This window comes from Lissotriton vulgaris, chromosome 3_1 (genome assembly GCF_964263255.1).
Source record: "Lissotriton vulgaris chromosome 3_1, aLisVul1.2, whole genome shotgun sequence".
NCBI classification, from domain to species: Eukaryota; Metazoa; Chordata; class Amphibia; order Caudata; family Salamandridae; genus Lissotriton; species Lissotriton vulgaris.
Window position 1 is genome coordinate 2,022,095,002 of NC_141689.1, and position 12,700 is coordinate 2,022,107,701.

The 12,700-nt window shown below is 45.0% G+C and overlaps 1 protein-coding gene across 29 annotated transcripts in view; it reads right to left on the minus strand.

The window, feature by feature from the left end:
• The window catches only part of LOC147728754 (sorbin and SH3 domain-containing protein 2-like), a 643,768-nt gene that overhangs the window by 249,169 nt on the left and 381,899 nt on the right, over nucleotides 1–12,700 (minus strand). For all 29 annotated transcript variants that reach the window (XM_086962533.1, XM_086962510.1, XM_086962511.1 and 26 more), the window contains one exon: nucleotides 3,073–3,245. In XM_086962533.1, the coding sequence (XP_086818659.1) occupies nucleotides 3,073–3,245 (173 nt within the window). The remainder of the gene's footprint in view (nucleotides 1–3,072; nucleotides 3,246–12,700) is intronic.

The following is a 12,700-nucleotide window of genomic DNA, read 5'->3' on the forward strand; positions in this document are numbered from 1 at the left end:
TGATTGTCTGGCTTTGGAGTGACAGGGGCTGGGATGTGCATTCTCTTCAGACAGCCACTTGAGGGGGGGATGAAGTGTGTCCTGCCATTCTAGGGTGAGTCAGGGCTGGGCATAATAAACCTGGGCTAAATTCAGAGAGGTAGGAGATTTCTTTCACACCTGAATGGGCCTGGTCTGCCAGGAAAATGCTGTCTCCACCTCCTGCCAGGAAACTGCACCAGAGAGGACAAAACTGTTTTATACTGGGCACAGGGCTTCTCTGCCACCTGAGAACAAAGGATTTTGCTATATAATTATTGGGGCCCAGACCCCAGAACTTTAGACTACTTCTGGAAATCAAGAGGAACCTCTGCCAAGGAGAAGAGCTGGAAGACACACGAGGAGGAGTACTGACCCTTTGCTGGGTGCTGTCTGTGGTTGGCCTGCAGTGGCGGTTTCTGCCAAGGAGAGGAACTGTGTGTGTATCCTGCTTGCAAAGTGTCTCCATGGGCTTGAAGTGGAGCTTGCCCCTGTTCAAGAGGTCTCAGGAACAGCAAAGACCTCACTATGCTTCTGGGCACCATCACTGGAACCACTGGTTTTAGTCGCCGCAGAAGGAAAGGGCAACTGACTCTGTCACCGAGTTTGTCACAGGATTCCGTGTCCTAAAGGCACTGCAGTGAGCACCACCACACTTTGCATCGCAACCCTGGTCTCACTGACTCCGTCAATGAGCCGCTGAGTGCGGCCTGTGGGCACCGCACTCTGCACTACACTGCACAGATGTCACCGACTTTGTCACTGCCCGACTCAAACATCAACCGGCTCCGTCGCTGCACCGTGACCCGCCAGCACCACATCGAGAACCGTCTCACCCTGCAACACAAGCCTTGGTCTCACCGACTCCGTCAACGAGCCACTGCCAGCAATGATCGATGAGGACACAGCACGATGCAACGCTTCCATCTCACATCGCAATCGCGATGGTTGCCCAACTGACTCACATCGGCGATTGCCCACAACAAGAAAGGTACTGTCTCAGAGTCTGTCAGCACTTTAACGGACCCGTACCATTCTCAATAATCCACACACCACACGCGAATAATAAAAGGGGTTCTGCATGACACTTATATGCTGTACTTGTAAGGGGCTACCAATGGGGAGAAGTGTAGGAGAGGGTGGGAGGGAGTTATATAGTTAATAGATAGTGTGCATCGTATACAACTACTTAAGCCCTGCAGGATATGCAGGGGCAAAGATTTTCAGTTTTATTCTGTCATAACACATTGTATACTTGCAAACTATTGTTATTGTCTTATGCTCTCTTCTGTTCTGTAATAATCCATTAAATCTACCCATCTCCCATAATGCTCAATTCAATGTCATGTATGAAGACAATGTTTGGTTGACTATAACGAAAATGGCAATAAAGTTTTTTTTTGTTTTTTTAAACTGACCCGTACCATCGCAGTTGGCTGGAATTGTTAGACTCTGTCGTGTTCAGTATCACGGTAGCCCTGAACGGAGCTACAGAGTTGGAGGAACTGTGTTTTCACGCTATTCCTGCAGTTTAAAGGTCATTGTGCACAGTAACTATTTTCACAGTACTGTATGTTGGATTTTTGTTGTTTTTGGTCTTGTGTGGTTTAGATAAAAGTTTTACTTATTGTTCTAAACTGGTGTGGTGTCCATTTGTAGTGTTTTCACTGTGTTACTGTATGCATGTACAAATGCTTTACACTCTGCCTCTGAGATATGCCTGTCTGCTAGTGCCAAGCTACCGAGGGGGTGAGCAGGGGTTATTTTAGAAATGCATCCCCCTTATCCTGACTAGGAAGAAGGGTCTCTACTTGGACAAAAGTACCTACCTCTGCCAACGAGAAACCCCCATTTCTAACAGCCCATAACGAGGGACCAGTACATAAAAGCCATTATTGCTGTGTTGGAATGGGCAATAACGACTAGTGCCCCCCATCCCCAGTCCTGTGCATTCGACTTCACCTATTTTTAGGGGCAGGGAAACTGCACCTATAGATACTTGGAGCAGATCCTCTCTCTTCTGCACCTGCTCTTGCTGCCACTCCATGCCGGCACCGCCCATTCTTGTGAAAGGGGAAATGTAAGCCCAAATGTCATAGACGCTAAAAAAAAAACGGAAAAAAACATGCCAGGTGGTTTCATTTTAGTCTGGCATATGGACTTACATTTCCCTCTTGACAAGGAAGGGGAGTGGCTAGCATGGAGAAGCAACAAGAGTTACTTCAGAACACAGGGCTTCTGCTGTAAAGTTTCCGAGGATGTATTAACCCTTTCGATGCTCATGACGAGCTCAGCTCGTCATGAGGCACGGTTGAGCTGTGCTCATGACGAGCTGAGCTCGTCATAAAACCATAATAATCAAAAAAGTCAGCGCAGGAGTGGAAAACACCTAGCAGCCAAGGTGTTAAAGAAGTGCCTTTATGCTGGTGGCGAGTCTCACAGGTGGGAACTTGGGTGCCGATCATTAGGCAAAGGTACACCGTAAGAGCAGGGAACTGTCAGCCACGGAATGCTCCTTTGCGGGCATCTAACCATAATCATAGCCTGGAAAGGGATCCTTCTGATTGGCTGGCTACCTCCCTCCATTCCATCGAAGGTGCTAAAAGAAAATCTGCACCCAATGGAGCAATTTTTTGTACACGATATTTAAGGCACAATATTTCTGCCAAATTATATTTTTGTAATGATATTCTGACTTTCAACCATTCCTTGAAAACTGCCGCTCATGTAGATATCCAGATGTGGTAACTGACATTTGTTAATGTCAAAAAAGTCAAATGATGGAGGATACCTACAACAGTAGATTGGTGCCTTTCTTTCCAAAAGGTTTTTGTTAATTGGCACTTAATTCTTGCCAGTTTAGGACTAGGTCTCAACCTTCAAGTTGTTCTGGTGGCAATACAGCTAAATCCGAAGGGACTCTCTGCTCCATCTGCTCTCTGAATTCCTTCTCCATACCCATCAGTGATGCTCACCTTACTCCACAAGAGTCACACCCAAGGAAGCCCTGTCCAGAAAGAAGCTGCACCATAGAACTGCTGAGCCACCGCTTACCGTTCTAACCGCTGTGGGTATCCCCGACTCGTCGATAGGGCCTATCCCGGCATAATGGGGCGCTTTGACGACAGTAACCTTCTTCTCCTCCTCGTATGTTCTACAGATTGGTATTGTACTGCTGCTTCTGTTGCTAAGAGACTGGCTTTGCATGGAGTAGGTCTCTGTGGATTCTGCAAAGACAAAAAGAAAGAATATTGTAATAATTAACATGGGAAACATTGGCCATATATGTCTCTTGCTCGAGCGTGCACGTCTACATATTTATGAGTTGAAATGGTTCACAGAGGAGTACATTTTATCAGTGTGAAAATATGTCGTTCGACTCTAGAGAGGACCATAACCTTTTCAAGACAACCATTTCCATCTCGGAACCCGAGCCTTCCATTTAGAGGGGACGAGTGACAATCAGGGGAAATTATTGTTTTGTAGCATTTAGGCGACTGATCTAGGGATTAACTAGATCTTTCGGTGGTTAATGCTTCCTGTGATCTGAGCAGCTGCTTAGGAAACAATTTCCCTAGAGCGTTGATAGTGTATGATTATGAGACCTGGCAGAAAAATGAATAGAATCCAGTTACCTGGCACAAAATACTGAAATGTAATGCCAGCCCTTGCACAGTGACACCGTTTTGCAGATTTAAAAAAAATGTATGCTTTATCCTAATCCTTGCATTCCAATCCCTTACGTAGTAGTTGCAAACTCTGTTAGGATTCTTTTAAAAGAGGGCCTGTAATTCTTTGGGAATGTAGGTGTAATTCTTAACATAAATGCAGAGAACTGTCATTGGACTACATGTGGAGGAGTGTGGCTCAATGGTTAGAGCGGCAGACCCTGATGCAGAGTTCTGGCCCGGGACCAGGGTTCAATTCCCGCCTCGGCAGGTTTTGGGCTCAATATCCTCGGACCTGACAATTCTCGGCTCGGTGCCTATTCTAATCATGGGCCCCACGCTGCAACTCTGGGCAATAGCTTGCTTAACCTCCACACCGGCCCCAACAGCGCTAGGATGCCTGGCTTCACCCTGGGGGTGCCCAGGAGTGGACACTTCACAGGGAAAGCCAGGAAGGGTTCTACAGCGGTATGAGTAATAGCGCCAGGAAATCGCTTGGTGACAGTGCGCTCTACAAATACCTTGACATTTACATACATGGTGCTGGCGTTAAAGCAGAGACAAGTTGTACATTATCACCTCCTTTCTTTCTTAACCGCTTAAACAGAAATCACGTGTCGCTGCCCGGATCCTACAGCTAGCAGTAGGCATCAAAAGGAAAATCTACCCTAGTTTAAGTGCACACTAATAGCCCCACTTAGCCTTCTATATCAGGGGCGCCAAGGCGGAGTAGCATCGCTCCGCGACTCTAAGAGCAGAGCAAAGTCAAAATAAAGTGATAATCACAAAACGCTATTATCATTTTATTTTTTTGTCTGCCTGTTAGGGCTCCATGTTAGGGTGGGGCAGGGCTGGGCTTGCGTGGCGCCAGCAGGGGGAGTAGTGGTGGCTGCACCATAAGTGCACATGACAGTTTGGTTGGCCGACTTTGGCTGGCCAAACCGTCAGGCGCAGTTTGCATGTTTTCGACCAGCTGTATTGTTCAGCCTGGGTGAAGAACATGCCTAGACTCCCAGTCCCTCTCTGAGCGCCGCACCATGGCGCTCAGACCAATCACAATGCTGCCGTAGGACAGTGTCATGATTGTCTAGGGGAGTCTCAGGAGCCTGGGTGCTTCTGGGAGGGAGACAGGATACAGAACGGAAGGAGGAGAGGCGGCTGCTGGCGACCCACAGGTAAGTCTTTTTTATTTTTTTTCAACCCCCGCCCCCTTTACTGCCCCCCCCCCGCCACCGCCCCCTATCAGTCGCCATTGTTCTATATACTCATTCAACTTCAACAGTGTTTGTACAGCGATGTAAAGGAACGTAAGCATTCTGAGGCGTCAGTTTGTGGGGACTTTAAAACACAAAAAATGTAGCCTGTCACCCTGAAAATTGCTGGAATCATGGACATCTTGAAGAGCGAAATGACGACCAGGTGCAGGGGAATCCCTTTCCAATAATCACTACTTCATTTTTAGGTTGAGGCCTACCAGACAGCAGAGTTGTCTGGTTGCAAAAGACAATTTGGACACTTGAGAAAGCTGACCGAGGAATGCATTCTGCCCATTGATTACCATTGGCTTTGTGTTTTGTCATCCACATTTGCTTACTTTCTATTGGCTGGCTTTATATTTATCAGGCTGTCCAGCTTGTGTTCGTTACTCCTATGGAGCATATCCTTTTTACCAACTCTCTGACCGGCTCCTTCCATTCTTCCACATGTGCTCACTTTCCAGGAACTCTTTTCTTCTTTTTCATGAGGCACGGCACGACAGTACATGTGTTTTTAGCTGTCTGCTTTGAAAGATATTTCAGGGAGCAGTAAATGTGCTGTATTTCTTGGAAGAGATTTCCTGCCTCCTATCTTTCTGCTTTACTGGTTCTGCGTATCCTTGCCGCCACTACCAGTTAATTAATCTCACATTCCTGTTTTGTAAAATATTCTGTCTATGAGCTTGTTTATTTTGGTCAGTGCTCTTTACTAGTAGCATAGCTTAAACGATTCTCTGCCTCAATTTCACACCCATGCCATGGGCACTGGAAGTAGAGAAGTTTGGGGTGTTGAAGCACCCCGAAATACCTGTGCTGGAGTACAGAAGTGAATCAGTAATAAAGGCCTTTAAATGTTGTTGTTTTTTGCCACATTTGCTGTGCATTCAAAGACCAAGATCAATGTTATGCTCTGTCTTCTGAGTACTCAACTCTACACCACTTCCCTCCATAAAACTTTACTTCACTCTACTCATCTCCACTCTATGCCTCTCCACTCTACTCTATCCCACTCCATTCTTCTCCACTCTGTGCCACTCTACTCTAGTCTACGCCACTCCACAGCACGCCAATTCACTCTAATCCATCACACTCTACTGCACTCTACAACAGTCCACTCTATGACACTCCACTCTAGTCTCTTTAACACCACTCCCCTCTACAACACTCCACTCCACTCTATTTCAATATACGACATTCTACTCAAGTCTAAGCCACTTCAATCCACTCTATGCCCCTCTATTATACGACCCTCTAGTATGCTCTACTCCACTCTTCCCCACTCAACTTCATGACACTCCATTCTACGCCACACCACTCTAAACCACTTCACACCACTTTACTTCACTCTATGCCACTCCACTCTACACCACTTCCCACCACTTTACTCCACTCTATGCCACTCCACTCTACAACCCTTTACTCCACTCCAGTCCGACACTCCACTCTACTCTACTCCACACCACTTTATGACACTGTATGCACTCTACGCCACTTCATTCATCTACACTCTACTCTACTCCACCATATTCCACTCTAATCCATGTCACTCTACTCCACTCTACAACCCTTTACTCCACTCTACAAAATCACACTATGGCACTTCACTCTACTCTATACTACTCCACTTTACACCACTCCACGCTACGTTACTCCATTCTACACTACTCCACTGTATGCCACTCCAGTCCATGACACTTTACTCCACTGTGTGGCACGCCACATCACTCCACTTTGCTCTGCGCCACTCCACAGCACTATACTTCACTCTGTGGCACTCAATACCACTTCACTCTGAGACACTCCATTCTAAGACACTCCATTCTACTCCATACTACGCCACTTTACTCCACTCTATTTCACCCTACGATACTCAACTCTCCGACACTCCAAAACACTCTGTGCCACTCTACTCCACTCTATGGCACTCCACTCGATATCACGACAATCTACATCACTCTACCTCCATCTACACTAGTCTATGTCACTATACACCACTGTACACTACTTCACTCTATGCCACTCTACTCCACTCTACTCCACTCTACACTATTGCACTCCATGCCACTCTCTTCTATGGCACTAGCTTTTAGCCAGCATGGCTAAAACACATTGGCAAAGCCAATAGCCCTTGCACAGGAAAGACCTATTGGCTTTGGCAATGCTGGTTGTGGTTCTACATTGCCTTTCCCAACCTGGACGTACACTTAGTCTTAATTAATTAATTAATTAATTAATTAATTGCAAGTTTATATAAGCGCTATATAAACTTGCAATTAATTATACACTTAGTCTTGCCCTTCTGAAGTGTAAATCGGAGTGTTTTCTAGGTTTAAAAACTTGCCGAATAGCCACAAACATGTGTTGGTGTACGCTAACATTTACAAGTAGACTCACACGTGAATCCCCAAAACCATTTCACTAGTATATTCATAATTTTAGAAATTCCACGTTTCACATAAACAAAGGTCAGTGAATAGCAATTGCGTGAAGCTGAATTTAACATACAAATCCTTTTATCCAATAGTAGCACTAATGCCAGTTTAGGCTCAAGCTCCCGTTTACACCCAACCCAGGATTATAACCTTGGTGCAAGCTACTCACATCAAACATTTCTACATGCACAATTTTCACTAGACAAAATCTAATCTAAATCATCATGCAAATAAATAGCATACATTCACTGTTTCCACACTTTAGAATGGGGAATAATAAGTTATTAGCACATTACCTTATTCCAAGGTGTATACATTGGTGCATAAATTGGAATGGGCACAAATCACACTACCTACAGATAGAGGGGCAATGTTGAAGGCACTCTGTGTTGTCCACATAATGTTCCATGGAAAAGAATCATTATACCTACAAGTGAAATTCAAGAAATACAAACAAAACAGAACACTGCGCTCAAGGCTTGTACCATAAATTATCATACCACCAACCATAAGAAATCCGTAGGAGAGACTGCTTTCTCAGTACATGCCACTAAGTTCTGGATGTTACTTCCAGGCAAAAGTCAAAGCATCTAGGAAGACATTCATTTCAAAAGACAGCAGACAACATGGTTATTTCCAAGATAACTACAATGTGTACAATTAATAGGTATCATGGGTATTTCAATTCATATATATCCAGTTTGGTCCAAGCTCGTACAAACACCATAACACTCAGTGGTCCGCAGCCAGCTATCACTGAATCCTTTTACACTGGTCTTATCCTTCCCTCAGTACTGCACCGGCCATCATCAATTGAACTAGCATGAAATAACTAAAGCGGTTCTACACAAACTGATGGCCAACCACAGGACTCTAATCTAGTTCACAACTGTAGGTCCCAACTAGTTACACACTATAACCGCTTATTTACATTTCATAATGAGATCAGACATGGGATGACAAAGCCCATCCCCACAGAATTTCTTCACCATTTCTCTCCAACCATACCTGCAGTAACCAGCAGACCATGATCACAAGAAACACCATAAAGGGGCCAGGAGAAATGCTCAAAGGTGCCAGCCAACTGGGAATCAAACTGTGTGTGTCTCTCTCACAACTCGTCATTGGTCACATTGCCCAGCACTGGATGTATGTCATTACAACGCATACTTTTACAACGCATACCTTTCCAACGCATTTTTTACACCGCAACATCCATTACTACGCATTCCAATACAACGCATGCCATTACAACAAATTCTTTGAAACTACCTTTACTACGCATCCCACTACAACGCATACTACATTTACAACGCATACCATTACAACGCATACCATTACATTGCATGTATGGTAAGTATTGGATAGTGTAGGGGTAAAAATTACTATTCTAACTCCAGGGGGTGCAACAGTAGGGTAAGTGTTGGATAGTGTAGGGGTAAAAATTACTATTCTAACTCCAGGGGGTGCAACAGTAGGGTAAGTGTTGGATAGTGTAGGGGTAAAAATTACTATTCTAACTCCAGAGGGTGCAACAGTAGGGTAAGTGTTGGATAGTGTAGGTATGCGTTGTAATGGTATGCGTTGAAATGACTGCGTTGTAATGACATGCGTTGTAGTGGTATGCGTTGTAGTGACATTCGTTGTAATAGTTGCGTTGTAATGGCATGCGTTGTCATGGATATTGCATTGTAAAAGTTTAGTTGTAAAGGTAGTGCGTTGTAAAAGTTGCGTTGTAAGTGTTGTTTCCCCCAGCACTGCATCCATAAAACAAGATAATTGCACCTCCGTAGTCATCACTCATGACAGTGAAACTTTCCCACATAAGATCAAACACAAAGACAACACCCTTCCAACCACACCCTACATGGAATAACTTGCTGCCCACATAGGCAGACACTCCAGTGCCCCAAATAGGGGTAGTAAGCACTACATAAATACTGCATACAATACAATAGGCCAGTATGGCCAAACTCATCTCCTCCCTGGCAATCAACTCCAAGCACTACATCTTTTTCGGTGACCTCAACTTTCACCTCGATGACCCCAATGACACCAACTCTCCCAATGTTCTGGAAATCTTGAGCAACATTGGACTCACGCAACTGGTCACCAGCCCCACACACTGCGCAGGACACACCCAGGACCCAGTCTTCACAGCCACTGACAAAATCAAATCTAGCCACACCATCAAGCTCACCTAGACCGACCACATTATTGTCCACTTCACCATCACAGGCTAATCACTAATGACGACCTACCTCCACGCCACCCACCCCTGCACACCGCAGATGGAACAAAATCACTGAGACCCAGTGGACTGCCACCCTCAGCACAACCAGACCCAATACCACCAGTAACTTTGAGCTAGCCATCCAAATCATCTCTGATTGGATCTCCAACTGCACCAAGACAATCGCCCCCATGAAAACAGACAGCACCAGCAGATCCAGCAAGTATGCCAACTGGTTCAGCCTGAACTTCGACCTTCAAACGTGAGACGAAGCGATTTGAGAGATGATGGCACTCCATTAGGAACCCCTTAGACTTCACCACCTTCATATCTACCCTCAGCAAATACCACCACCGACTCAAAGAAGCCAAAAAGGAGGTGCTAACCATCCTATTCGAGGCAAGCACCAATCACTAAAAAGAACTCTTCCGCATCATCAGAGAATTCTCCTGCTCGTCTGCCACGAGACCACATGAACACGACCTGCCTTTCCAAAACCCTCTGCCACTCATTGATGGACTACTTTCACAACAAGTTAGCAGACATCTGCAGCAACATTCGACCCACAGCCAACCAACTTCAGCCACCTCCTGACATACACCGCCACCCACAGCCACCTGCTCACCGATTGGAGACAGCTCCCACGCTATTCACCACAGCGATCATGATATCGATTCACCCCGGAGTACTACTGCACCATGCCCACACAACGCCTTTATTCTGGGACAGAAGGAAATCAGCAGCGCATTCACCAAAATTCTCAATTCACTCGAGACTCTCACAGCTCAGGACTAAGTTTAAGCTCTTTTGGTAAAGCGGAAGCGTGGAGATACGCCTCCGGGGGTTGAATCCTGCGCTATACAAGAACATAAATAAATACATAAACTATCACCACAGCCACCATCATTGACGCATGGAAACATACATGTATTGAACCCCTCCTGGAGAAGCCCTCTGTTGACCTCAGGGAGATCTTCTGATGGATCCCCGTCAGCACCAGGAAAACAGTGACTCAAGCCTTCGTCACAAGCCGACTAGACTACAGAAATGCACTCTATGCCGAAACTACCACCCATCTCCTCAAATGTCTGCAGACCATACAGAACGCCGCAATCAGAGTCATCCTCGACCTCCCCAAATGGACTTGCACCAGCCCCACCTCTTAAGCTTCCACCAGCTCCTCGTCCAGAAGAGATGCTAGTTCAAGCTGATGACCCACGTCTACAAGGATCTCCACAAGACTGGTCCCTACTACATCAACCACCGTATGACCTTCGACCAACCGGGCAGACAACTCCGATCTGCCTCCCTCTCCCTTGCACACGTCCCCTGCAATAGGTGGAGCCACAGTGGAGGTCGTTCTTTCTCCTAACTCGCCACCAAGTCCTGGAACAACCTCCCACTCCACCAACAAACCTCTTCTTTGCTCACTGACTTCAGGAAGGGACTCAAGACCTGGCTTTTCAACTAAGGCTAACTAGAATCCAGCGCCATGTTACCCCCTGTGGTGATAAACAGCACTATACAAATAATGATTGAAATTCTCTAATCACCTGGAATTGTAAAGAAAAAAGACTTAGTTCTCATCCCACGAACAGATTTTTAAACCCCCATGCCACCAATAATAATACACTAGCATTTCAGAAATAAGTATTTGAAGATGCCTCCATTACTATACAAATACCTGGTATATCAACCATAATCCATGGTCTATCAGAAATGGCATGTGTACATAATGTGAAACACCATCATTTTAACAGTCTTCTTCATCACAGGCATGCCAATGCACACGGCCAAGTCTGCAGCAATACAAAGGAGCACCCCTCAGGCTCTTAGTCAAAGCACACAACACAAGGCTTGCCATGTAGGGTGCGCTGTAACATATGCTCAGAAAACCATGCATTTAAACTGACCTGATATTCAAGATATAGACTGAATGGCGATTCGTGGCCACATTAGTAGAAGCAACACAAGTTAAGAACTCTCAATGCATCATAATTCAATACAACACATTAAAGAAAATAGCTGCTGAAGGAAAAGGTGTGTCTTGATCTTCTGCCGCTTGTAGACTACACTGAATGAGGCAATGCCCTCAGTCTTGTCATTTTCACATGATGAGGTCTTTTCCAAAATGTAATCTACATTTCCAAGCTAAAACTAATGCCCTTTTACTTTGACACACATTTTCAGCAATATATTACTATGTAGAAACCAGCAGCCACTCATCATACTTGAGAATGTGTTCAAAACATTTTTGGAGTTGAATTTCCATTTAGTCTCACTCAACCTTTAGATTAACCATCCATGTGAATGTAGGGCATCATGATAGCTTAGTATTATTTTTAACATTCCATGCTTAAAAGAAATGGGTGAATGCTGCTAAATGGATAAAAACATATGCCGCATGCATATGCTATTATGCATTCACTACTTGGTGCTTAGTAACTGAAAGTAACTCAAACAAAAACTCATGGTTTAGCTACAGAGCTAAGTGACAACAAAACAATCTATCTGATACCTTCAACTCTGGTTGTAGCAACATTGTTCATTTTTTCACAAAGCAAATAAAAATGTCCTTGCTGCTTGGCCAAATTAATGACTAGTACTTGATTCGATATTGGCTAAGAAAATTAGAGAAATTGGCAATGAACTATCAACTGTCTTTTGCTCCTTAAATCAGCTTAGTTGCCAACAAATCACAACACCACCTCAATAAGCAACAAAAGCATGTAGCCCATGACCAGTGGAGCCAGACCATAATATGGATTTACTTATGCAAACCATTAGAGTGGACGGCCGAACGAAAAAAATTGAATACGTTACAGTGCGTACTGAAGCAAGCCACGAGACGATGGCTGAACCACCTAAACTCAAACTGGAGATTCTCAATTAGGTTTCAGTGGAGTGTAGTGGAGTTCAAAACTCACAGCAGCACTCACCAAGTACCATGGGAGAACAGTCTGGGTTATATTAAAATTCTTGTCGCTCATGACATCCTAGTCAGACAGTAAGGACCATGAATACTCCCGATCTGCAACCGTAGTACTAGAGGAGCGTACCATACATGACAAGGTTCCCACAGGGATGCGTTCA